At 42.6% G+C, this 26,669-nt stretch overlaps 1 protein-coding gene across 1 annotated transcript in view; it reads left to right on the top strand.

Annotated features, from left to right (window-relative positions):
* The window catches only part of LOC136877231 (uncharacterized), an 88,968-nt gene that overhangs the window by 26,563 nt on the left and 35,736 nt on the right, over nt 1-26,669 (top strand). Inside the window, exons 2-3 of the mRNA XM_067151085.2 lie at nt 1,443-1,509; nt 24,017-24,102. Coding sequence (XP_067007186.2) covers nt 1,443-1,509; nt 24,017-24,102 — 153 coding nt within the window. The remainder of the gene's footprint in view (nt 1-1,442; nt 1,510-24,016; nt 24,103-26,669) is intronic.

Raw genomic sequence — 26,669 nt, 5'->3', positions numbered from 1 at the left:
CTGCTGAAGCTCATGGGCGACCTACGCCTGTGGATGTGGGATGAAGATGATAATGAGGTAGGGAGAGGGTGAAACATGGTGTCGTATAACACCAAGGGGTCTGCTCAAGGATTTACGTCCCCATCTCACGGACGAATCACTATCAACCAAAGGGAGAATGAGAGAATGGGGTGGATTCCAGCGCGCATGTGGCCTGTAATCGAACGGAATGGTGAGGATATAGCTTTGTCAACTGTGTAGAGGGCCGGACGTGTCGTTCCAGGGAGGGTGGCTCCTTTCCTCCTCACCAGGGGGGAAGGGGACGGCCGGTCAATAAGGTAGTTATAAGGGTGGCACTCACATTTGGATAGGTTTCCCGCCCATGTGAGCGTCCACATTGTAAACTTTATTTTTATTTTGCGTCCACATGGTAGATTTAGTTCATATTTTTTCCTTTTTTTTTCTTTGTAACGGGAACATGTATTTGGGCCGAAAGCCTGTAATGTTCTTCAATAAATGTCCGACTCCATGTCTAAATGGTTAGCGTGCTGGCCTTTGGTCACAGGGGTCCCGGGTTCGATTCCCGGCAGGGTCTGGAATTTTAACCATCAATGGTTAATTTCGCTAGCACGGGGGCTGGGTGTATGTGTCGTCTTCATCATCATTTCATCCTCATCACGACGCGCAGGTCGCCTACGGGAGTCAAATCAAAAGACCTGCACCTGGCGAGCCGAACATGTCCTCGGACACTCCCGGCACTAAAAGCCATACGCCATTCCATTCCATTCTTCAATAAATAAATAAATAGTATAGAAAAAATAGTATTGAATCACTATCAACATCGTGATATGCGCTCACTTCGCATGAAAACTGCGGAGGGTTCTGGAACTGAACCCAGACTTTAGGCAAGCAATAATTAGAAGCTCTATACCACCATCTCTCCTACCCTGCCGTCCAAAATTCTGAGTGTGAAACTTCTTTCGACCAATGGGACTAGAACCAGCTAACCATGGTGTCAGTAAATATAGAGCAGGCGGGCTTTCCAGAAGGTCGTATCGGTAGTTATGGCAGCCTGTCGAAGTGAACACCGAGTCGCACGAATTCGATGGTGTCAAGAGTAGTACAGTTAGAATGTGACTATCGAAGTAAATGTCCGACTCGTTGGCTGAATGGTCAGCGTACTGACCTTCAGTTCAGAGGGTCCCGGGTTCCTTCATTGGATAATTCCGATGGCTCGGGGTCTGTGTGTTTGTGCTGTCCCAACATCCCTGCAACTCACATAGCGCACATAGCACTATCCTCCACCACAATAACACGCAGTTACCTACATATGGCAGATGCCGCCCAGCCTCATCGTAGGGTCTGCCTTACAAGCCAGAAATAGCCACACAAAATTATATATCGAAGTAAATGATCCAATGTATGATGTGCATTCGTATGACTTCCGTTTTGTTCTGTTTCAGGTCATTGCTCTGGCGGTTACGTCTGCTACTCTCGGCTATGACGCACATGTTCCCTTTGACGATTACGGTAAGCAACACTCCCTTGCTTCTTAACAGCATCAGTATCTTCTTCTTATTCTTTTCCTACTGCTCGATTTGTTCTGGGCGATTTCCGACAAAAGAGTAGCGTTACAAAAATGTTGCAAAGTTTGGGCTGGGAAGACTTGGGAGAAAGGAGACGAGCTGTTCGACTAAGTGGTATGTTCCGAGCTGTCAGTGGAGAGAAGGCGTGGAGGTCATCAGTAGACGAATAAGTTTGGATGGTGTCTTTAAAAGTAGGAAAGATCACAATATGAAGATAAAGTTGGAATTCAAGAGGACAAATTGGGGCAAATATTCCTTTATAGGAAGGGGAGTTAGGGATTGGAATAACTTACCAAGGGAGATGTTCAATAAATTTCCAATTTCTTTGCAATCATTTAAGAAAAGGCTAGGAAAACAACATATAGGGGATCTGCCACCTGGGCGACTGCCCTAAATGCAGATCAGTAGTGATATATTCTTGATCACCTTCCCACTCTTAGCCCTTCCATATACCATCGTCGCCATAAGACCTATCTGTGTCGGTGCGACGTAAAGCAAATTGAAAGGAAAATAAACAACAGTATGGGACGGAAGGAAAAGGAGACTACATTTAATCAAAGACAGTCAGTAATATGGCATCACGTGAAGGGCAAAAGCATTAGATACATTGCCGAAATGCTGCAAATGAAGAGAAGCGAAGTGACCTATATCATCCATAGATGTCAGAATGAAGACAGGATAGAGCTGAAAGCCATTGCCAAATCCTCACAAGCAGAAGAAGCAATTATTGTGAGATAAATAAAAAGCGTGCTGATAAATTGGCTATTGAAGTTCAGTCAACCGCTGGTAAGATAATCTATAACTAAACAATCAATTAGGAGGGCACTGAAAAAAGCCGGCTACAACGATAGTGTCACCCGAAAGAAGACCTTCATTCGCGAGAGAAGCATGAAGAACTTTGGTGGGAAAAGGTTATGTTTGCAGATTAGAGCAAGGTTCAGGATGCAGGCAGTTAGTCTGGTGAAAACCAACAATTTGATCGGGACTGTGAAGAATGGCGGTGGACATGTGATGGTATGGAAGCCTATGTCAGCTTCGAGTGTGGGTTATCTGGTGTTTATTGAAGACATCTTGAAAAAGGAAGGCTACGTAAACTTTCTCCGGCAAATTTTACGAAACAAAGTTCAGAAAAACTTCTAATTTGGTGGGATGTTCATGTTTTGTCAAGACAACGACCCCAAGCATAACACAGTTCCTACACCTGTGGGGTCGCGGGTGTGAACTGTGTCGCACATGTGGATTTGGCCCTTTTTAAGGCCGGATGCCCCTCCAGGTTCTTTTTTTTTTACTAGGGGCTTTACGTCGCGCCGACACAGATAGGTCTTATGGCGACGATGGGATAGGAAAGGCCTAGGAGTTGGAAGGAAGCGGCCGTGGCCTTAATTAAGGTACAGCCCCAGCATTTGCCTGGTGTGAAAATGGGAAACCACGGAAAACCATTTTCAGAGCTGCCGATAGTGGGATTCGAACCTACTATCTCCCGGATGCAAGCTCACAGCCGCGCGCCTCAACGCGCACGGCCAACTCGCCCGGTCTTCCAGGTTCTATATGGAGGGATGTAATCACCATTGCGTATTTCTGTGGTGGTTGGTAGTGTAGTGTGTGGTCTGAATATGAAGAGGAAATTGTTGGGACAAACACAAACACCCAGTTCCCGAGCCAGACGAATTAATCAAAGGCGATTAAAATCACCGACCAGGTCGGGAATCGAACCCGGGACCCTGTGAACCGATGGCCTCAACGCCGACCGTTCAGCCAAACAGTCGGACTTAACGGCATCAGTATCTCATGACAATTTCACAATCTTCTTCCGCTTAACTCGGTCTTGAGTCCATTTTTCCTACTGCAGTTGAATCGCAAATTGCAGAAACCACCTAAGTGCGCTTTTTTAACTGTTGGGAAAATAAACTATGTTGCATTATAAGTTGAAGTCTGATCTCCTTCTTATGTTATTAAATGAAATTTAATGTGGTAGAAAAGTGTACTAAACATGAAATATTTTTTTTAAAAATTACAATGTTTTAAACATTGCACTTGGGTTGTTACTAAAATAAACAACTTTTACTGTTAATTTTTGTAGGAGTAATTTAAAAATGCAGCTAATTGATTAATATTTGCAAGTTTTAAGATGAAAGGTTAAGTAAATAACAGTGTTCAATTAATCAAAAATTAATAGGCATCAGTTAAAGAACCACAAAATACAAATTTGAACAATAAAAGGCTTTTTGAGTTTATACAGCCTCTGGCATATCCTGGGCACACTGTCCCTCAGTGGTTGGCCATTCAGTGATGCTGTCATAAAAGTCTTCATAACCTACGGTGTAGTCTATTAATTTTTTCAAGTCATCAAGTTTCTTTTTGTTGAATGAAATCTAAAACCGAAAACTACCTTGTTCAGAATCCAGTAAAAGTTTTTAAAGTTAGGCTATTATAGGCTACAAAATGTTAGTTTTACTTGTTCAATAATTTTATATTCTTCAATAATATTATTGTAATCAACTTACGTGAGCCTTCTCGGAAGGTAGTTCAGGTGGGCTGTCAATTTTTCAGTAGTGTGAAATTAGATCAAAATCCTCCAATAAACGCCTTTGCCACAACTTCTCCTTGAGTACCTTAGAGTACAGAAACGGTTTGTAACTAGATACCTTGAATGGCTGATTACGTTCTTTTGGTACCACCCTACCTGATGTTTCAGCAGAGTTTGTTTTCTTGTACGACGTAGGCCACCAATGTTTAAAACATCGTCTGAAGTAAGATGATCAACGTTAAAACGTCCAGACACACTTGCCTTTAACATGAGCTCAGCGCACTCATTTGGAGTAGAAATTCTGTCCACCTTCCTCAAGAGCCGTTCAATACTCCAAACTTCCCTGTCACATGGCGAAAAAGAGTGTACACACACAGGAAATGTATGCGTAATCGTCTCAAACCGATCTCTGTCACAAAGATTCATTAAGGAACGCACAACTGTGTGATTCTTATTTTGCCTCGTTGGCCCATATAAAACAGTTTGAGGTGCTCGACGTTAGACGCAATTTCAGTGTCAAAATGATCTAGCAGCATAGAACAAACTGACTTCATCTGGACCTTTGTTCGCTTCTCCCTCACGGTACACATACAGTTTTGAACGATTAGTCTTTAAGTCATGTACTGAAAAAAAAAATCATTTAACCAGAGCTGTCTCATATAAAACACCTCAGAAGGTATATGAGGCAATAGTAGGTCTTGCATGAAATCAAATGCTAATGCCACGATGCCATCGTCTTTGTTCTCAGTAGCTCCTTTCATAGCTGAATAATATTTTTGTATCTTCTGTTATGCACAACCATTTCAGCTGCCGCATTCTGTTTAGCGTTTTGACTCAAAGATTTGTCTTTCAGTTTTACAGATAAACTCTCACAATTTGAGCAAACGTCGACCTGTGGCCGACCAGAAGAATATGAGACGTTTTCTTTGAAGCATTTGTGGTAGAAACTATAATTACTTTGTCTCTGAGATCAGGGTTATCTAGAATGCACATATTGTATTTTTTGGGTTTGTCACCATAATGGGTTACTTTCACATCAAACTTATCAATACGCTTATGAATGCGTACACAAATTTCACCTGGAACACACTTCCCACTTTTTGACTTCCTCCTCGTGTCCAGTAAACCAAAATGAATGGAGGCAAACCCCAAGCACTGCAAAGTAAATATTCGCATTACCTAGTTGGGCATAAGGCCAAACGAAACAGTGGCTAATCCACGCTACTCGGTGGCTAAGAAAAGGAAGAATGTCCGAAAAGAAGATGTTAAATTTAACTGTTAGAAACCTTAGACACCAAAATGTAAGTTGAGAGGAAGTATCAGTTGAAGTATCCTTGAGTCATTCGTAATACCGTATGCCATTACGTGTTAGATAACACTCCCCAAATGCTATTGTGTCTTTGAATTTCACTGGTTTTACTGGCGAATTTCCTTGGGATGCATATGGAGCGGCTACCGGAATGTTTTCAGATCGCTTCTACAGACTGAACTTGAAGAAGACTACTCTAGTACAGTCTCTCTCACGATGGGATGCCAGTCATTGAGTGTGCTTTAACCTCTTCTTCTTCTTGAATAGTGTGGTTGGACTCATGTGTTATCATCCAGTCACGAAACCAGATTAATAACTGATACAGGTATCACTCGTAGTGAACGTTAAGATTGTAGTTGATAGATAAACACACCATAGGACTCACACAAAATATGATGACCTCATATAAGACAGAAGTTAAGATGATTTATATCCCACCAAAATTATGACAAACACTTTGCAATGGAAGAGTGAGCACAAAAAGTCTATCAAAGGATTATAATACAATATGTGCACCATCAAGAAACTGATTTACTGTATGCTGTTAACAAGAGTATGAGTTAGAGAGGATAATAAACAAGAAATACTTTTGGGGCACCGGGTGTCCATGTTAAGCAAAGAGGATAGGAAGCACTAGCGGGGAACATCAGTGCTTCAACCTCAGTGAGGTTGTGATTATGTCTCAGGCCTTGAAAGTCAATGCCGAAAAAAGTTTTCACATCAGTTTCGATCACCATGGCGATACCCGAAAATCAATAAATGTTCTGTTCTTCATACTTGAGTCAGAACACAATTTAGTTTTAAGTTGTATTTATAAGAGTGATTTTTGTTGTTAGGTAATTCATCAGTAGGTACGTCAGGGTTTTCTTGAACTTCAACGTGAGCGTGCTCCTTTATGTTGGGTTTTTTACGCCTACATTTTACTGGCATAATCTCATCCAAAGTTTGCAAGTGTTTTACTCTCCAAAGAATAAAAATTATTCTTGAGTTCCTGTATAGTTTCTTCAGTAATTTTTTATTGACATTCAAATTTACACACAGGCTACAATTTACATAGTTCGGCGACGCTTTGTGGGAGATCTTACCTTTTTGGGGCACGTACCTCAGTCATTGTACTCTAGCTTTCCGGAGAACGTTCCACTTGTATTTTTCGTCATGTATCACTCCGCGTTTATGCGTAGGATTAGGTTCATCTTCTGAACTGTCAGACATGGTTTAAGAACTAAACACTACTTAATAATCATTAAATACACTAATATTTCCACTACAAACACACACTCGACACACTTGAGCTCTTGTGTTGGCGAATACCATGGACTGCACAAATCACCAATAAGGCAGTTTTAGAGAGCATCAAGCCCCGTATGTCATTGGTTGGTAAGATTATGAAACTGAGGCAAACATACTTCGGTCACGATAGGCGATCAGATGCATTGGAAAAGACAACCATGCTAGGAATAATCAGCGGTACAAGAAGATCAGGTCGCTAGAGGACTCGTTGTTTAGACACCACCCTGGAAAAACTAAAGGAGGCAGTGTGGAACAGGACAACTTGGAGAACGCTAAAACATAGAATCCCCGATGGCCGAATTCGACTGAACGGATGACATCATCGACATCATGTCCGGCTCAATGGCTAAATGGTTAGCTTGGTGGCCTTCGGTCAAAGGGGTCCCGGGTTCGATTTCCAGCAGAGTCGGAAATTTAGCAATCATTGATTAATTTCGCTGGCACGGGGGCTGGATGTATGTGTCGTTTTCATCATCATTTCATCTTCATCACGACGCGTAGGTCACCTACGGGTGACAAATCAAAAGACCTGCATCTGGTAGGCCGAACTTGTCCTCGGACACTCCCGACACTAAAAGCCATATGCCATTTCCATTATATTGACATCATGTTTTATTATTGTAAGTTGATAAAATGGGATGATAATTTCGGGGTTAGATTTCCTTCTCTACAACACCCTGTGATTCCTTCGCAATGCCTTCATTTTTAGAAGTGTCGGACCCTTTCCCTTTTTTCCGTCTGATTAGATTTAATATAGCATGGCTGCCCAATTATACTTCCTCTTAAAACAATCATCTCCACCACCACCCCTGAACGACCCCGTACTTTGAAATACAGTAGTGAGCGAGATCTTTCTTTCTTTCTTTCTTTCTTTCTTTCTTTCTTTCTTTCTTTCTTTCTTTCTTAATCAGCTTACCCTCCAGGGTTGGTTTTTCCTTCGGGATAAGCGAGGTATCCCACCTCTACCGCCTCGAGGGCAGTGTCCTGGAGCTTCAGACATCGGGTCGTGGGATACAACTGTGGAGGATAACCAGTACCTCGCCCAGGTGGCCTCACCTGCTATGCTGAACAGGGGCCTTGCGTGGGGATGGGAAGATTGGAAGTGATAGACAAGGAAGAGGGAAGGAAGCGTGCGTGGCCTTAAGTTAGGTACCATCCCGGCATTTGACTGGAGGATAGGTGAGAAAACACGCAAAACCACTTCCAGGATGGCTGAGGTGGGATTCGAATCCACCTCTACTCAGTTGACCTCCCGAGGCTGAGTGGACCCCGTTCCAGCCCTCGTACCACTTTTCAAGTTTCGTGGCAGAGCCGGGAAACGAAGCCGGGCCTCCGGGAGTGGCAGCTAATCACATTAACCACTACACTGCAGGGGCGGACAGACTGATTTATACGACACAAATATGACAACAATGTAACGTGGTTAGGATTCCACATCTCGCAGTTTTTGTAGCTCTTTAGTATCATTTACGTAAATCATTATTTTCTTGTTCTGTGGTGCTGCATGACTTAGGGGTAGTGTTTATATTATACCCCGCACTTCGGTACCTACTGTTGTGAAACATGTGATACATCTTAAAATATAATTATCTTGATTGACATTGAACTATGGTAGCAATTCACACGTCAATACACGTTTTCCTTAATCCGTTTACCCTCCATAGTTGGTTTTTCTCTCGGACTCAGCGAGGAATCCCACCTCTACCGGCTCAAGTTGGTGGTGGTGATTATTGTTTTGAGAGGAAGTACAAGTAGGCAACCATCCTCTATATAACACTAATCAGAAAGAAAAAAATGGAAGGTATCCGACACTTCAAAAAATGAAAATGTCGGCCAAAGAAAGACATGGGCCACGAAGAGCGTAAAAGACTCCCTAGGCCGTGTAAATCTAATACCGTCGGGGATGGAAAAGGACAAGAGCTGACCAAGAGAGGTCGAATTGCGTGATGAAAGTGAGGAGCCTGACACAAGTAATTGTAAGCAATACCTGGACTCAGTTAAGGACCCCATAGTCACCAACCCACGCTCCCAATTTAAGAGCACCGCGGGCCCATTGTAGTCGCTTCTTATGACAAGCAGGGGATTCCGTGGGTGTTATTCTACCGCCCCACCCACAGAGGGATTACCGGCTCAAGGGCAGTGTCCTTGAGCGTGAGACTTTGGGTCTGGTGATTAAACTGGGAAGGAGGACCAGTACCTTACTCAGGCGCCCTCACCTGCTATGCTGAACAGGAGCCTTGTGGGAGGATGGGAAGATCGGAAGGGATAGACAAGGAAGAGGGAAGGAAGCGGCCGAGGCCTTTAGTTAGGTATCGTCCCGCCATTTGCCTGAAGGAGAAGTGGGAAAACACGGAAAACCACTTCGAGGATGGCTGAGGTGGGAAATGAACCCACCTCTACTCACCTCCCGAGGCTGAGTGTACCCGTTCCAGCCCTCGTATCACTTTTCAAATTTCGTGGCAGAGCCGTGAATCGAACCCGGGCCTCCGGGGAAGGCAGCTAATCACACTAACCACTACACCACAGAGGCGGACCTACCCAGTACACATAATATATTATTTTTTCAAAAGGTTGGACTTGCCCGGTTTCTGCACCGAGGTCTTCAGTAGTTCCCTTTCCAGCCCTCATGACAAATTTTAAATCACTTGCATATCCAGGAACACTTGAATCCCAGTTCGTACCTCGTGACCACTAAGACTTGATAATGATGTAATACTGTCACTTTTTTGGCCTCCTGAGAGTTGCATCTCACAAGTACAGCCCGAAAGTTCAGGCATTTATTTTTGCTAAAATAGGCAGGCAAATAAGCACTTAGCGTTTAGGAAACAGACAGTAAAATAATTAAACTAGGTATTTATAATGACAAAAATGTGCACTAAAATAATAAAGATGCTTTAATGTAAGCTACGTAACACACATCAGCATCACATTTTAGTGCTTAATCTTACAACCCCTTGTGGGTTTGGATGACAAAATAACGTTAATGGTATGCCCTGTCTGTCGCAAGAGTAGGCAGCTAAAAGGGGGACCAGGGCCTCTCAACTTTGGAGTATGGGTTGGCTACCGCAGTTCCCCTAGCTGAGTCTGGCATTGCTTCCACTTACTTGTGTCAGGCTCCTCGCTCTTACCGTTCCTGCCGTCCGACTCGTTGGCTGAATGGTCAGCGTACTGGCTTTCGGTTCAGAGGGTCCCGGGTTCGATTCCCGGCCGTGTCGGGGATTTTAACCTTCATTGGTTAATTCCAGTGGCCCGGGGGCTGGGTGTTTGTGCTGTTCCCAACATCCTTGCAACTCACACACCACACATAATACTATCCTCCACCACAATAACACGCAGTTACCCTACTCATGGCAGATGCCGCCCACCCTCATCGGAGGGTCTGCCTTACAAGGGCTGCACCCGTCTACTGTAGATATAGCCATACGAAATTAACCGTTCCTGTCCGACCACCTTTGGCCAACTCTTGTTCTTTTCCGACCCCGGCTGTATTATATTTGTGAGGTCCAGGCAGTCTTCCATTTTCACGCTCTTCCTTCCCTTTTTTGCCGATACCTTCATTTTTCGAAGTATCGGAGCTCTTCCATTTTCTTTCTGATTAGTGTTAATAGAGGATTGTTGCCCAGTTGTTCTTCCTCTTAAAACAATAATTTTGTATCAATTAAGATAAATGAATTTTTCGTTATTATTAATACAGTATATTGGAATTATATATTTTTTCTTTCCAATGATTAATTTTAATACAGAAATAACAGCAGAAAATATCCACAACAACTTAAGAAGGCAAAAAAGGCATTAAGATATCAAATAGGCTACGGAAGCTAGAACAGACAAAAAAGGCAAACGTACGAAAACATGTTTGTCTCTATGTTACACTTCGATATATCCACCTAGATAAAAAGGGAGTTTTGCTTAACTTCCGGGCTCTACTGATAAAGAGTTTTGCTTGTGTGAGGAGAGGCACCACACAGATAACGCCTGTAACATTCTGACTGATACAATAAAGGAAACATGGCCCAACGTCTCGTATTATCCTATCTAACCATATATTTACTTGCAGATAACAGTCCCTTACATCATACAAGAGCAAACAGAGATACCTCGGTCCTGGCTAGATAGATGGATATCTATGGACTAGGAAGAAGGAGTGATCGAATCCTAGTTTCTCCTTGAGAACGTTTTGTGATTTTCTACTTCAACTCCAGACTGATGACATTTTGTTTGAGATTTTAACCACCTTTAGACTAATTAATTTCATATGGCCCGATATTGATCCTAAGTACTTGTGTTTCTTGTCCAGCCACACTTGACAGAATAAAACTCAAACACGTATTGCGATAGACACTCACAAGCTGTCCTCCCCCTGTGGGTGGGGGCGGTAGAATAACACCCACGGTATCCCCTGCCTGTCGTAAGAGGCGACTAAAAGGGGCCCCAGGGCTCTGAACTTTGGAGCGTGGGTTGGCGACCACGGGGTCCTCAGCTGAGTCCTGGCATTGCTTCCACTTACTTGTGCCAGGCTCCTCACTTTTATCTATCCTATCCGACCTCCCTTGGTCAACTCTTGTTCATTTCCGACCCCGACGCTATTAGGTTTGCGAGGGCTAGGGAGTCTTTCACTTTCACGCCCTTCGTGGCCCTTGTCTTCCTTTGGCCGATATCTTCATTTTTCGAAGTATCGGATCCCTTCAATTTTTCCCTCTGATTAATGTTATATAGAGGATGGTTGCCTAGTTGTACTTCTTCTTAAAACAATAACCACCACCACCATCACAAGCTGTCCGGCTCTGTTGGCCCACGGAATCCTGGCTTCGATTCCCGGCTGGTCCGGTAGTTTTACCTTTCATCAGTTACTTCCTATGGCCTGGGGCCGTTTTCAGCATCACAGAAGGTCGTTCGGGATATCTGGGAACGATGTTTCAAGGGTAATTAGTTTATGAAAAGCCATGTCTCCACCAACGATCTGTTCAATTGGAAAGCCAGCATTTCTAGCTATAGCCCTCCAACGTAATTTAGATTGCAGCAGACTTTTTCGCACTCTTCCTGGCAGGTTTTCCAGAGACCGTTGATGGTGCATGGGCGACTATTTCCTAAGGCCCTTTTTAGGAGTACAAATCCACAGACGTCCATGGGTGACTCATCGAGTGTCTTCTCCGGAATGTCAGTAAAAAGAATTGCACGGATTCCAGTTTCCATCTCCATTTTCTCCAAGCGCAGACGAGTCGAACGAGAGGTGTGGCTGGATGCTTTATCTTGATGTACCCATACTTGAGTTTTCGCCCTACCAGTGCTGGGATATCTGTGTTGTAAATGGGTTTGAAACCGCTTGCTGATAGTATGTACAGTCCACCTTAACATCATTAGCTACGCGGCGAATGGTTAACTTGCCATTGTAGCAGTCTCCAGCGATGATCATGATACCCCTTGGAAATCTTCTGTAGTAAATGGAGCAGGGTTTTTACAGTCACTAAGGTAAACGTATGCTTCGTTTAATGTCACTACATGTTTCCTTCTCTTCCCCGCCAGACAGCCCTCATCCAGCTTTCTTTCGTTAGTGTGACGTTCCGAAATGTGACTCGGCGCTTATGCCACTTTTCTAATTGGAAGTCCTTGTTGATTATGGTGTTAACTGTTGAAACAGACATCCCCAACTTATGTGCAACAGTCCTTTGGGGGCCAGGGTTACCACCTGAGACAGGGGCCTTCACTTTCCCCACCACTTCTGGTGTGCGGCTGATGGCTGGTCGTGGATTTGCTTGTTTTTTCCCCTCTGGAATTAAGCCCAGTCAGACTTTGCCTTTTTCTATTCAATGCAGCACTGATCTCGTTCTTTCATATCAAGAAAATCACGCTTCTTGCACATTCCTTGGATTGCTGAATAGCTATACATTTAGCATCGGAAAGGGCTGTTCTGTAGCCCTCCCAGTAAGAGTAAAACCGCTTCGGCATCGTTGCAGCTAATGTCACGAAACTCTACACACATATTCTCAGTACTGACGTGAATCATCACTCCCGAGTTTGAAGCGCTCAAATTAATAACAGCGCCGTCAGTGGCCATCAAACTCGTCACCAGGGATTCCGAAAAACGTTCTGTATAATTATCTCAATGTAAGAAGGGCCCCATTCTCGTAAAGGCATAAGTCACCTATACGGTGTCAACTCGAAAGACCTGCATCAGGTCTCTTCGGATGCCACACGCCGTTATTATACAGGATGGTCCATACGTCTTGTAAACCCCAAAATTTTAAATCGCTTAATAACAATATTCCAACGGCCGTAGCCGTATTGAAACACCGGATCCCGTGAGATCTCCGAAGTTAAGCAACATTGGGCGTGGTCAGGAGTTGGATGGGTTGCCACGCGCTGTTGGTGGGGGGTAAGGGAAAGGAGGAGCGGAAAGGAACTGGCCACCCTACCGCACCTAAACTCCGGCTCATGAACACCTCTGCGGAGGTTCGGACCTGCCTTCGGGCAGAATAACCCTTACCTTACTTTATAACAATATAGTATAATATCAGATAGTATGGATTCAACGTCAACCAGGCTTAATTTTATTTTAGTGGCACAAAATGTTTACGCATCCAGGACGTTAGAATGAACACCATTATTTTCGTAGCACAAAATTATGCGGCGCCATGACCTGTGTGATATTTTACGAATCAAATCTTTATTGATTGTATCAAAGGCAGCCCTAACAGCACCCTCCAATTGTTCTGTTGTTTGATATCGTTGTTATGATACCTTCGCCGTAATAATGCTCCAGAGGGCATTGTCACAAGACGAGAGATCAGAGCTTCTGGGAGACCAATTCAGAGGCGTCGGAAGATGTACCGATCAGCGTCCTATCCACTTACTGGGAAACACTTCATTTAAATATTCCCTGACAGCGATGGCATAGTGTGGCGGTGCTCTATCCTGCTGAAACCAGGAATATCGCAGGAGTTTCAGTCTTTGGAGCTCTGGAACAAGAATTTCCTATAACATGGCGAGATAGGAGTGTTGATTGTTGATTGATTACGCCATCAAGGAAATAGAGGCCTATCAAGTGTTTAGCGGACACAGCGACCCAGAGCATCAAATGTGGGGAGTTATGTTCCAGCTCTTCGTAATAATGAGGATTCTCCTTGAACCAGATGTAAACCTTCCTCGCACGTGCACTTCGATAAATTGCACATTCATCGGAAAAGAAAAGTTTAGCCCGCTGCGGAAGTGTCGGAAGTACCTCCAACAGTCTTGCGCAGTCTTGATGGCTGCTGGTTTAGAAGATTTCAATCCAAGATCCATCTTCACGTGTCGTAACATTGTTGGTTTTGGGATTTCAAGCTCAGAAGACCGTTTACGGAGTGACTTGTCTAGTGACCGAAGCACAAATGCCTTCACTCCTGCACATGTTGTATGTCGTTTGGTTGGTGCTCCAGGACTCAATTCGTCTCTGATATATCCCAATAAATGCAGTTTCCTTTCCCAAAGCAGTATTGTCATTTAAGGAGGTGCGGTCTAGTGGAATCGTCTTGAGAAATCTCGTTGCACATCCTCCATGGTCTTGCCAGTATGTGGACGTTCATGAGCCCAAATACAACACGACGCTCTTCCACACTTCAGGAGCTTGTGTCAGCGATCTCTGCAAAAGAAAAACTGAATTAGGGATAATCTAATCAATCAATGACTACTGATCTGCATTTAGGGCAGTTGCCCAGGTGGCAGATTCCCTTTCTGTTGCTTTCCTAGCTTTCCTTAAACGATTGCAAATAAATTAGAAATGCATTGACCATCTCCCTTGGTAAGTTATTCCACTCCCTAACTCCCCTTCCTATAAACGAATATTTGCCCCAGTTTGTCCTCTTGAATTACAGCTTTATCTTCATATTATGATATTTCCTATTTTTGAAGACACCACTCAAACTTATTCGTCTACTGATGGCATCCCACGCCATCTCTCCACTGACAGCTCCGAACATACCAATTAGTCGAGCAGCTCGTCTCCTTTCTCCGAAGTCTTCCCAGCTCAAACTTTACAACATTTTTAACTCTACTCTTTTGTCGAAAATCACCCAGAACAAACCGAGCTCCTTTTCTTTCGATCTTTTTCTAGTTCTTGAATCAAGTAATCCTGGTGAGGGTCCCATACACTGGATCCATACCCAAGTTGGGGTCTTACCAGAGACTTATATGCTCTCTCCTTTACATTCTTACATAAAACCCTAAATACCCTCATTACCATGTGCAGAGATCTTTACCCTTTATTTACAACATATTTATGTGATTACCGCAATGAAGACCTTTCCTTATATTAACACCTAGATATTTACAATGATCCCTAAAAGGAACTTTCACGCCATCAACGCATTAATTAAAATTGAGAGGACTTGTCCTATTTGTGAAACTCACGGCCTGACTTTTAAGCCCGTTTATCGTCATACCATTGACTTCTGTCAATCTCACTACATTATCGAGGTCATTTTCAAGTTGCGCACAATCTCGTAACTTATTTATTACTCTGTACAGAATAACATCATCTTCAAACAGCCTTATCTCTGATTCCACTTCTTTACTCATATCCTTGATATATATACACACAGTATATATACCAGGTGGCTCACGGACGCCGTACTGCACCCATCAGATGAGTCTGATTTCTACTTATAAATGTCCCGCATGCATAAGTGATGTGTCTACCAACTGATTTGAACAGGGGAACTACTGCCAGCGGGCAGATTACGTCAGAATATGAAGAGATAAGAAACAGAGTCACACTCGCAGCATGTTACTCAGCGCTGGCGGTCGAATGCACCCCTTGCATTAGTAAACATCGTTTTCGACCGCATAGTTCTAGGCTGGTGTATGGTACAGCTGCACTATATTTACTGTCTGCTTATCGCCAATGGCTAGTGTGTTCAGCAGCGACGAATACATAGACATTATTTTAATCTGGACAACCCGGTCGGAATGCAACCGAAGCTCCAAACAGACGTATGCCTTCTACACAAGTATTTCACCGAACAGTATCGTTTTTGTTTCATACAAGCAACTCTTTTATCGAGTGGAATGTCTACACATGTATAAATTAACAAGTGATTAAATTTCCTTTTCTGCATCTTTGGCGTGTTAACAAACAGTAGCGGCGATTAGGGGGTGGAGCATGAAGGGAAAGTCGCCCCCGCCCCTCGCCACTTTGTGGAGTAAACACTACATATTCACTTTAGCCACCTGGAACTAGGAATTATTATTATTTGTTTTGCTAATTGCTTTACGTCGCACCGACACAGATATGTCTTATGGCGACGATGGGATAGGAAAGGCCTAGGAGTTGGAAGGAAGCGGCCGTGGCCTTAATTAAGGTACAGCAACAGCATTTGCGTGGTGTGAAAATGGGAAACCACGGAAAACCATATTCAGCGCTGCCCACAGTGGGATTCGAACCCACGATCTCCCGGATGCAAGCTCACAGCGAATTATTTGTAAAAGAAACGTTGTCTTCACAAGCCTTTGTGTCTTATCTGCTAATACTTTCCTTTATTTTCCTTAATTATTAACATAATTTTTGGCGGAAATAAGCACCAAATGCCGTTCGTCGCGGCTAACCGATTTGTATAGCGCTACGGCAAGTAGTGGAGACTTTGCGTGTGCTGTGGGGAAGGGTAATAGGGGTATAATGTTTTTGCCAAGGTCGTGGACACTGAGTTATAATTCACCGGTATGCCGCACGCATTCGTCAGTCTGGCAGCCTCTTCAGTGTCTGTTAGTTCCTTAGGGCGTATTAAAATATTAAATAACTTTTAATTGCATGATCATGCCGTACTTCTATTTAATTGTACCGGCTGAGCTAGCCGTGGAGTTAGGGCCGCGCAGCTGCGAGCTCGCACCCGGGAGATGGTGGTTTTGAATCCCACTGTCGGCAGCCCTGAAGACGGTTTTCCGTAGTTCCCCATTTTCACACCAGGCGCGGCGACGATGGGACGGGAAAGGCCTAGGAATGAGACGAAAGCGGCCGTGGCCTTAATTAAGGTACAGCCCCAGCATTTGCCTGGTGTGAAAATGGGGAACTACGGAAAACCGTCTTCAGGGCTGCCGACAGTGGGATTCGAAACCACCATCTCCCGGGTGCGAGCTCGCAGCTGCGCGGCCCTAACTCCACGGCTAGCTCAGCCGGTACAATTAAATAGAAGTACGGCATGATCATGCAATTAAAAGTTATTTAATATTTTAATACGCCCTAAGGAACTAACAGACACTGAAGAGGCTGCCAGACTGACGAATGCGTGCGGCATACCGGTGAATTATAACTCAGTGTCCACGACCTTGGCAAAAACATTATACCCCTACTACCCTTTCCCACAGCACATGCAAAGCCTCCACTACTTGCCGTAGCGCTATACAAATCGGTTAGCCGCGACGAACGGCATTTGGTGCTTATTTCCGCCAAAAATTATGTTAATAATTAAGGAAAATAAAGGAAAGAATTAGCAGATAAAACACAAAGGCTTGTACAGATAACGTTTCTTTTACAAATAATTCGCTGTGAGCTTACATCCGGGAGATCGTGGGTTCGAATCCCACTGTGGGCAGCCTTGAAGATGGTTTTCCGTGGTTTCCCATTTTCACACCACGCAAATGCTGTTGCTGTACCTTAATTAAGGCCACGGCCGCTTTCTTCCAACTCCTAGGCCTTTCCTATCCCATCGTCGCCATAAGACCTATCTCTGTCGGTGCGACGTAAAGCAATTAGCAAAACAAATAATAATAATTCCTAGTTCCAGGTGGCTAAAGTGAATATGTAGTGTTTACTCCACAAAGTGGCGAGGGGTGGGGGCGACTTTCTGTTCAAATCAGTTGGTAGACACCCCACACATCACTTATGCATGCGGGACATTTATAAGTAGAAAGTACGGCGTCCGTGAGCCACCTGGTATAAGAAATCATAAAAGTCCAATAATACTGCCTTGAGTAATTCCCCTCTTAATTATTACAGTGTCAGATAAAGATTCGCTTACTCTAATTCTCTGAGATCTATTATCTAGAAATATAGCACCCATTCAGTCACTCTTTTGTCTAGTCCAATTGCGCTCTTTTTTGCCAGTAGTCTCCCATGATCTACCCTATCAAATGCCTTAGATAGGTCAATCGCGATACGGTCCATTTGACCTCCTGAATCCAGGATGTCTGTTATAACTTACTGGAATCCTGCAAGTTGAGCTTCAGTCGAATAACCTTTTCTAAACTCGAACTGCCTTCTATAGAACCAGTTATTAATTTCGCAATCATGTCTAATATAATCAGAAAAAATGCTTTTACAAAGCTTGCATGCAATGCACGTCAAAATGACTGACCTGTAATTTTCAGCTTTATGTCTATCACCCTTTCCTTTATACACAAAGGCTACTCTAGCAACTCTCCCTTCATTTGTTAAAGCTCCTTCATGCAAACAATTATCAAGTGAGTACTTCAGATATGGTACTATATCCCAGCCCATTATCTTTAGTATATCCCCCGAAACCTTATCAATTCCAGCTGATTTTCTAGTTTTCAACTTTTGTATCTTACTGTAAATGTCATTGTTGTCATAGATAAATGTTAATACTTCTTTAGTATTAGTCACCTCCTCTATCTGGAAATTATCCTTGTAACCAACAATCTTACATACTGCTGACTGAATACTTTGCCTTTTGAAGATCCTGGCATACACACTCCCCTAGTTCATTAATGATTCCTGGAATGTCCTTCTTGGAACCTATTTCTGCCTTAAAGTACCTATACATACCCTTCTTCAATAAAATTTGTACGTCCGCCAATTATGCTTGCCATCATATTATCCTTAGCTGACTTATTTTCTAGTTTCAATTTCCCGGTAAGTTCCTTCAATTTCTCCTTATTTCCACAGCCATTTCTAACTCTATTTCTTTCCAACCTGCACCTCCTTCTTAGTCTCTTTACTTCTCTGATATAATATAGTGGATGTTTACCATTCCTTCCCACCTTTAAAGGTACAAACCTGTTTTCACACTCCTCAACAATTGCTTTGAATCCTTCCCAGAGTGTGTTTGGATTTTTATTTACCGTTTTCTACCGATCATATTTACTTTTTTTAAACTCAATCATGCCTGTTTTATCAGCCATATGGCACTGCCTAATAGTACTCATTTGATTACCTTCCTTCCTATCACATTTATTTTTAACTACGACAAAAACAAGCTTCGTGATCACTAATACCATCTATTACTTCAGTTTCTCTAAAGAACTCATCTGGTTTTACCAGCACTACATCCAGAATATTCTTCCCTCTAGTACGGGTGAGCTGGCCGTGCGGTTAGGGGCGCACAGCTGTGAGTTCGCATCCGGGAGATAGTGGGTTCGAATTCCACTGTCGGCAACCCTGAAGATGATTTTCCGTGGTTTTCCATTTTCACACCAGGCAAATGCTGGGGTCGTACCTCAATTAAGGCCACGGCCGCTTCCTTTCTATTCCTAGGCCTTTCCTCTCCCATCGTCGCCATAAGACCTATCTGTGTCGGTGGTACGTAAAGGAAATAGCTTCCCTGCGGTTGGTTCCATCACTTTCTGAGTCAGCTGCCCTTCACATATTAACTTGTTTGCCATTTGTTGGCCATGCTTCATGTCGTTCACATTGCCTTTCCAACTGACATTTGGTAAATTGAGATCACCCGCTTCAATCACGTTCCTTTCCATATCGTTTTCCACATAGCTGATTAACTTATTAATCGTGAATCAGCATCCGCGCTACCCTTTCCCGGTCTGTGCACTCCAAAGACATCAACTTTAGAGATGAGCCTTACACTTAGAATTTCATGTTTGTCATCTTTAACTTTTTCGTATCTTACAATTTCTTCTTTCAGCAGAATGAATTCTCCCTCTCCTACCATTCCTATGCTATCTCTACGATACACATTCCAGTTCCGTGAGAATATTTCTGCATCCATTATATTATTTCTCAGCCATGATTCAACTCCTATCGCAATATCTGGTAAGTATATGTCTATTAAAAGACTTAATTCTATTCCTTTCTTTACAAATATTCTACAGTTCATCACTAACATTTTTATGTCAATCCTACTTGACTTCCAGTTTCCTGTTCCCTTCTCACCGCTCCCTAGACCACCCCGTTTCCCTGAATGCACCTCCCCATAACACTTCTAAACAAATTTCCTAACTTTTAAATCCCACTGCGGTTTAAGTGAAGGCCATCTGAGCACAGAACCCTATCTCCTACTCACCCATTAGGATCTAGAAATGTCACTTCTAGTTTCCCAAATACCCATTCCATAGTCTAATTTAAGTCACAAATCACCTTCCAGTCAGTATTCCTCCTACACATTATTCCATCAAAGGCCAGAGCAGATACATGCACATCGCCCGTTGATTCAACACGGCAACGGTTGTCGGGATTGAGGATAGGAAAACTAATGCGCGCCTGGTTCTTGATTTAAATTCTCTCAGCGCTGTACGGTCACAAGCAGCAAGAACAACAATTATAATCTATATATGCAGTATAAATAATATTTTCAGTACATCACTTAGAATATAAAAAGAATGGTATATTTGTATCGTCATGTCCACAGTAACAAGAAAATGCACTTTTTAATTTTCCATCATGTCTGCCTGTATGTTCGTCCGGCTCCATGGCTAAATGGTTATCGTGCCCGCCTTTGGTCACATAGGTCCCGGGTTCGATTCCCGGCAGGGTCGGGAATTTTAACCATCATTGGTTAATTTCGCTGGCCCGGGGGCTGGGTGTATGTGTTGTCTTCATCATCATTTCATCCTAAAAACGACGCGCAGGTCGCCTACGGGCTTCAAATCAAAAGACCTGCACCTGGTGAGCCGAACATGTTCTCGGGCACTCCCGGCACTAAAAGCCATACGCCTTTTCATTTCTGTGTCTGTACGAGCATCACGAGAAAATGGCTGAAGAAAATTTACTGAATATCGGTATGTAAAGTCGGGGAATGAGTCACTACAATCTAAGCTATAAATACGTTCATTTTATTCACGCTGAGTGAAATGGTATTTTACTGTAGGTGAAGTACAAAAATGTAATTCTCAAATATTTATGTTATTAATGGTCCTATCAATAAATACAACATAACTGAAGGTATATAGAATTAGGTTTCCGATCATTTATGCCTTATACATTTTTAACGCACCGATTATGATAACAGAGATATTCATGAATTTCGATTTGTGTTGCTAAGTCCATGTATGCTGTATGTTGGGTATTCAGCCCGAAGGCTGGTTTGATCCTCCACAGTTCCACCAACTGCTGTCATATATAGCTTAGGCGTCACTGAAGATGTATATTAGGGAAATGAGGAGTGAGGTAGTTTCCCGTTGCTTTCCTCAACGAGTCAGAAGTTGCTATTATATATCAGTCTGCCAAGCCCACTGAAATGCATGCACCAAATGACCCTATGAGTGATTTTTTCACACCATTCATAACAGGGACTGGCTGCAAAAGGAATGGTATTACTAGCATCGCCTATACCTGGGTCACCTACATATTGTCAAAGTCAAGGATGAGACTGAGACAGGACAATGAAAGTAACAAATTTATTCTAGCCCATACCAGAAGACATAGTGCACTGTAAACACTACATCACGCCAACAAAGGCATACTAAGTCCATATTAAAGCTAAACCCCGAGAAAATGGGGGAACAGAATTTAATAAAAATCGGTATGTAAAGTCTGGGAATAAGGCGCTACAGTCTAGGTTATAAATAATTTTTATTCACGCTGGACGAAATGGTAGTTTAGGGGAAGGTGCGTAAAATTAATTTTTAAAAGACCTATGTTCTTCGTCCTACCGGAAAATATTACATACCATAAATAAAGTAATAGAGAATACAACTTCCAGTCATTTGTGTCTTATACAGTTGTACCGTAGCAACTATGATAATAGAATTCATGAATTTTGACATTTTTTTGCTTAGTCCATATCAACGCCAAGCATTGCTAACATGAAAATATTGTTAACTGGCGATGGTTTTTGTTATGATTGTCTTAAGATGTTCATCGGTCCGTATCGACAAGGAAAGTTGTGAAGATGATTATATAAGATGAGGAAAAATCTTGAAGGAACGATCGCTTGAAGGATAAGAGGGAGCCATGAAAGAAGGAAGGACTCACTTTACATTAGATGCTCTAATACCTCGTGTCGGACGAAAACTGAATCTGTAAGCCTACTGTACCGGGAGGTACATCTCAACCCTGCATATTTAAAAGAAGCGCCTTAAGGAACTCTATCTATCAAACAAAACGTGAAACAGCTACCGCATGAAGTTGAGACATTAATCAGAAGAAGTCACTCATAAATAACAGAGTAATGTGTTATTTTTAAACTGACTGGATTTATTTGTTTTGTTTTGTTTTGACCGGGCGAGTTGGCCGTGCGCGTAGAGGCGCGCGTCTGTGAGCTTGCATCTGGGAGATAGTAGGTTCGAATCCCACTATCGGCAGCCCTGAAGATGGTTTCCCGTGGTTTCCCATTTTCACACCAGGCAAATGCTGGGGCTGTACCTTAATTAAGGCCACGGCCGCTTCCTTCCAACTCCTAGGCCTTTCCCATCCCATCGTCGCCATAAGACCTATCTGTGTCGGTGCGACGTAAAGCCCCTAGCAAAAAAAAAGTTTTGTTTTTTTTGTTTTGTTGTTTTGTTTTGTTTTGTTTTGTTTTGTTTTGGTGTACAGCAAGTAGTCTGAACTTTTCTACATATATGTCCTTACAAAAACTGAGGTCATGCACTCTGGTGCAAGGTGGAAAAAATAGTGATTTAAAGAAGTTTTGTGTTTATAGGTTTTCATAACTAAATCAACTTTCATTCATTTTGATATTTCAAAGTTTGCAATACTTTCTCCTCGTCCCACCAGCTTTTGAATCTGGCCAATTAAGAAATTTTTGTATTTATTTTTCAGCCTATCACAGGCTTCTTGTAGCTTTTTATTTGTCCATTAAAATGAGAGGGTGTGTCCGGATTTAGTCCAGAACGTTCTCGAAACCTCCCCTCAGGTATATAAGCTGCGGCATTTTCAAGCTACCTTGTCTTAAAGATCGCCAAATTTCTGAGAGTGTGTGTGTTAAAACAGGAGGCTGCGTGCCTCATTCTTCGGCAGGCAGAACATCGGCCCAGGTAATGGCCACCAGTTTTCTATCTTGTAGCTGTCTCCGCAAACTTATCCGAGGGGAAGTTACTAATCTTTAACTATGTAACCACCGGTTTTCTAAAATGTAAACTTTCTTTCGGCTAATGTAAAATTTCATAAAGTCCTAAACTGTAAATCGGGGATAAAGAGTGCGTTACCCTCTCGAGTTCCCCTTCAATTTATTTTCAGGTGACTACGATTCTTTAACTGTTTCTCTTCCTGTAAATCCTTAATTAATCTTTCTTTCTAGTCACCTCAGTGGCTTGAGATTAGCCTCTGTATCATCGGACCACGAGCCCAAGTAGGGTTTTATACTTGGTTTTCAAGGAGCGCAAGTGTACGCCCCCATACATTTTGAGTTTGGGCCAGTTATATTGTCCTGTTCTTCTTTTCATGTAGGCCCAGTAGTATGGGTACTAGATACCCCTGCTGTAAACTACCTAGTATTGTAGATTGTAGGTAGTGTCTAGAGAGGCCGGAGATTGTAAAGTTGTATGTAAAGTTGCCTTGAGTAGGCTGTAAGGAATTGGGAGCCAGTCTCCTTTATTAAACTTGGAGAGCATGTAAGCTCTTTCCTGATATCTGTGAGTGGTGCCTTGGAAGGCCTTAAATTGTAACGGTTGGAGCAAAGTGCTCTGGATAATTTATGTCTTGGGATTTTTCTCTCCTTTTCTATCTAAATACCATACTAAAGACGTTGTAAACTTGTAATTTTAGAGCTCGAAGCTCAAACCTTGTTAAGTACCGATCTGTAGGTTTTTTAGTCTTGCAATCAAAATTATAATTGTACCTGTAACTTTGTTATTGCACTAAGTGAAAAGTTTTGTTAAGTTTGAGATTCTGAAAAGAACTATAACCTTTATTTCAAAGTTTTAAAAGAATCTTTGATGTTGTAGATAGAACCATTCAAGCGCACACCTTCTTTCACCTCTCTGTTGTCCACGAAAACCTGGTAACAACTATCAATATCGAAAGCTCATAAAACTGATCAACAGTAACTTTACATTGACTATTATTGTGATGTGATTTGTCTCTTCTGCTGCCACTCATCTCCGATAGATGGGATTGGCGGAAATTAGCTGGGGAGTTAGGTAACATTGCACATTCTTTATTATTGTTCCGTCAACGACGAGTACTGCAGCTAGTATTACAATATATTTCATCTTGTGTTTCAGCGAGCCGAGGTTTCAACACTGCAGCAACCATCGTGTCCTTGATGACCTTTCTATCCAGTTTGTCCTTGGTATACGGTATATATGAGGTAAGAATGGATATCATAATTCCATATTATTATTATTTTTTTATCTTCGCAGGAATGTAATGCTCTTTCAGCTGCTATCTCCCTGGTATGATATCAATTGCCTCAAAGAGGACTGTTTACCTTTTTATAAGTACGCGAATTATCTCCTCTTAATTTCGTAAAAAAAATAATTATTTGAGTAAAACAGATTTTTTTCATTTTGCCCACACTACTAACTGACTCACAGGTGTCGCGCTGCATTTGTTTTAATAACTTGCATCAAGTCATAAATATTTCGATGGCTAGCATTGAAACGTCTTCTGTGGAATGGTTCGCAATTATTGCTTGACGTTGATTGTTCTGGCTACAGGAGACTTATGATATGTATGGGTCCATAATGTTGGTGAATTCTCTTATTCCTTCGTCGCTGGATTGTGAAATGTATTATACAGCGTGCAGAAGAACTTTGTTTCGTAAATTAAAGGAGTGTAACAAGGTACAAATACAAGTAGCGTCATCACAGGACCCAAACGCTCGACCTTAACGCTTTATAGGACAAAATTAATTTTTATTTTCAAAAATCATGTTTAATTTGTAATTTTGAAAACATTTCTTAGCAGACAAAGTAGGAGTCCCCATACTACGAAAAACGTAAAATTTAGCAATTTCCTCAATTGTGCCAAACTCTGAGGGGTTAAAGGGCCGGGAAAGGCTTCAAATTGTGGGACTTCGATAGTTCTATCAAATTAAAAGACACATTTTCCATCCGGGAGATAGTCGGCAGCGCTGAAGATGGGTTTCCGTGTTTTTCCATTTTCACACCAGCAAATGCTTAATTGCTTAATTATTTAATTAATTAAAATTAAGGCCACGGCCGGTTCATTCCCACTCCTAGCCCTTTCCTATCCCATCGTCGCCATAAGACCTATTTGTGTCGGTGCGACGTAAAGGCACTAGAGAAAAACCGAAAATTACTCTCGGCATATATGCAGTTCCGTAAAATCAGCCTAAAATCACTTGTTTCATTACTCATTTTTTAAATTCAAATCCTAGCCAAACTAACTTATTAAATAATTCTTTATGTAATGTATTCCTTTGTTCAATACGCTCAGGCACTGTTTTAATTTTATGAAAGATGTCCACACCGAATGTAGTTATAAGGGCTTAAGTGAAACAATGCATGACTCACATTAGCGCTCGTTGTGATAGAAAAAGCAAACTGCTAATCCAATCGACCGGATAACGATGATTAAGAAAAAGATAGGTCCACCTCTGTGGTGTAGTGGTTAGCGTGATTAGCTGCACCCCCAGAGGTCCGGGTTCGATTCCTGGCTCTGCCACGAAATTTGAAAAGTGGTACGAGGACTGGAACGGGTCCACTCAGCCTCGGGAGGTGGGTTTGATTCCCACCACAGCTATCCTGGAAGTGGTTTTCCGTGGTTTCTCACTTCTCCTCCAGGCAAATGCCGGGATGGTACCTAACTGAAGGTCACGGCCGCTTCCTTCCCTCTTCCTTGCCTGTCCCATCCAATCTTCCCATCCCTCCACTAGGCCCCTGTTCAGCATAGCAGGTGAGGCCGCCTGGGCGAGTTACTGGTCATTCTCCCCAGTTTCATCCCCGACCCAAAGTCTGAATCTCCAGGACACTGCCCTTGAGGCGGTAGAGGTGGGATCCCTCGCTGAGTGCGAGGGAAAAACCGACCCTGGAGGGTAAACAGATTACGAACGAACGAAGAAAAAGATAGTAACTTTTTAGGAATACCGGGAAATAAAGAAAATCTATACTCATACATCATTTACCTAAAATTCGTAGCTCATGTCCCTAGGATGTTTTCAACACTGAGCTGTTTGCCTGAAGGGCTAAAGCTATGGGTTTAGGTTTAAGTATCTACAAATGCTTCTAGTTTGCAGTAAAACAGAAGCATTAAGAGAAAATACAGTGTTAGGTTTCAGGAATAAATGTAGACATGAAATTAGTCAAAATAAGTCTGAATCCGGTGTCTGTTCATCCCTGAATGATTCAAGGAATGTAATTAATTCATCATGAGTCATTGATTCTAATATCTGACTTCTGCGTGCCATGTTAGGAAAAAAAAGTAGAAATTTTCAGCGTATGCTACTTAGCGGAACAACACATGATATCAAGACAGTTTCCACTTAATTCGATAGTTAAATGTAAAATTGAAGTTAGAATTATAGTGTACAAGAAACCCTTTTAACTTTCAAAATTTCGCATAATGTTTCATAAGCAAATAGTTTGTTTGTAATTTGAGGAATTGGAGTGGATTGCAGTACCAAATGATTAGCTGCCACTCCCGGAGGCCCGAGTTCGATTTCCGGCTCTGCCACGAAATTTGAAAAGTGGTATGAGGGCTGGAACGGGGTCCACTCAGCCTCGGGAGGTCAACTGAGTAGAGGTGGGTTCGATTCCCACCTCAGCCATCCTGGAAGTGGTTTTCCGTGGTTTCCCACTTCTCCTCCAGGCAAATGCCGGGATGGTACCTAACATAATGCCACGGCCGCTTCCTTCCCTCTTCCTTGCCTATCCCTTCCAATCTTCCCATCCCTCCACAAGGCCCCTGTTCAGC

The sequence above is a fragment of the Anabrus simplex genome, chromosome 7 (genome assembly GCF_040414725.1).
Source record: "Anabrus simplex isolate iqAnaSimp1 chromosome 7, ASM4041472v1, whole genome shotgun sequence".
Lineage (NCBI taxonomy): Eukaryota > Metazoa > Arthropoda > Insecta > Orthoptera > Tettigoniidae > Anabrus > Anabrus simplex.
This window is presented reverse-complemented; position numbering and strand designations above follow the sequence as displayed.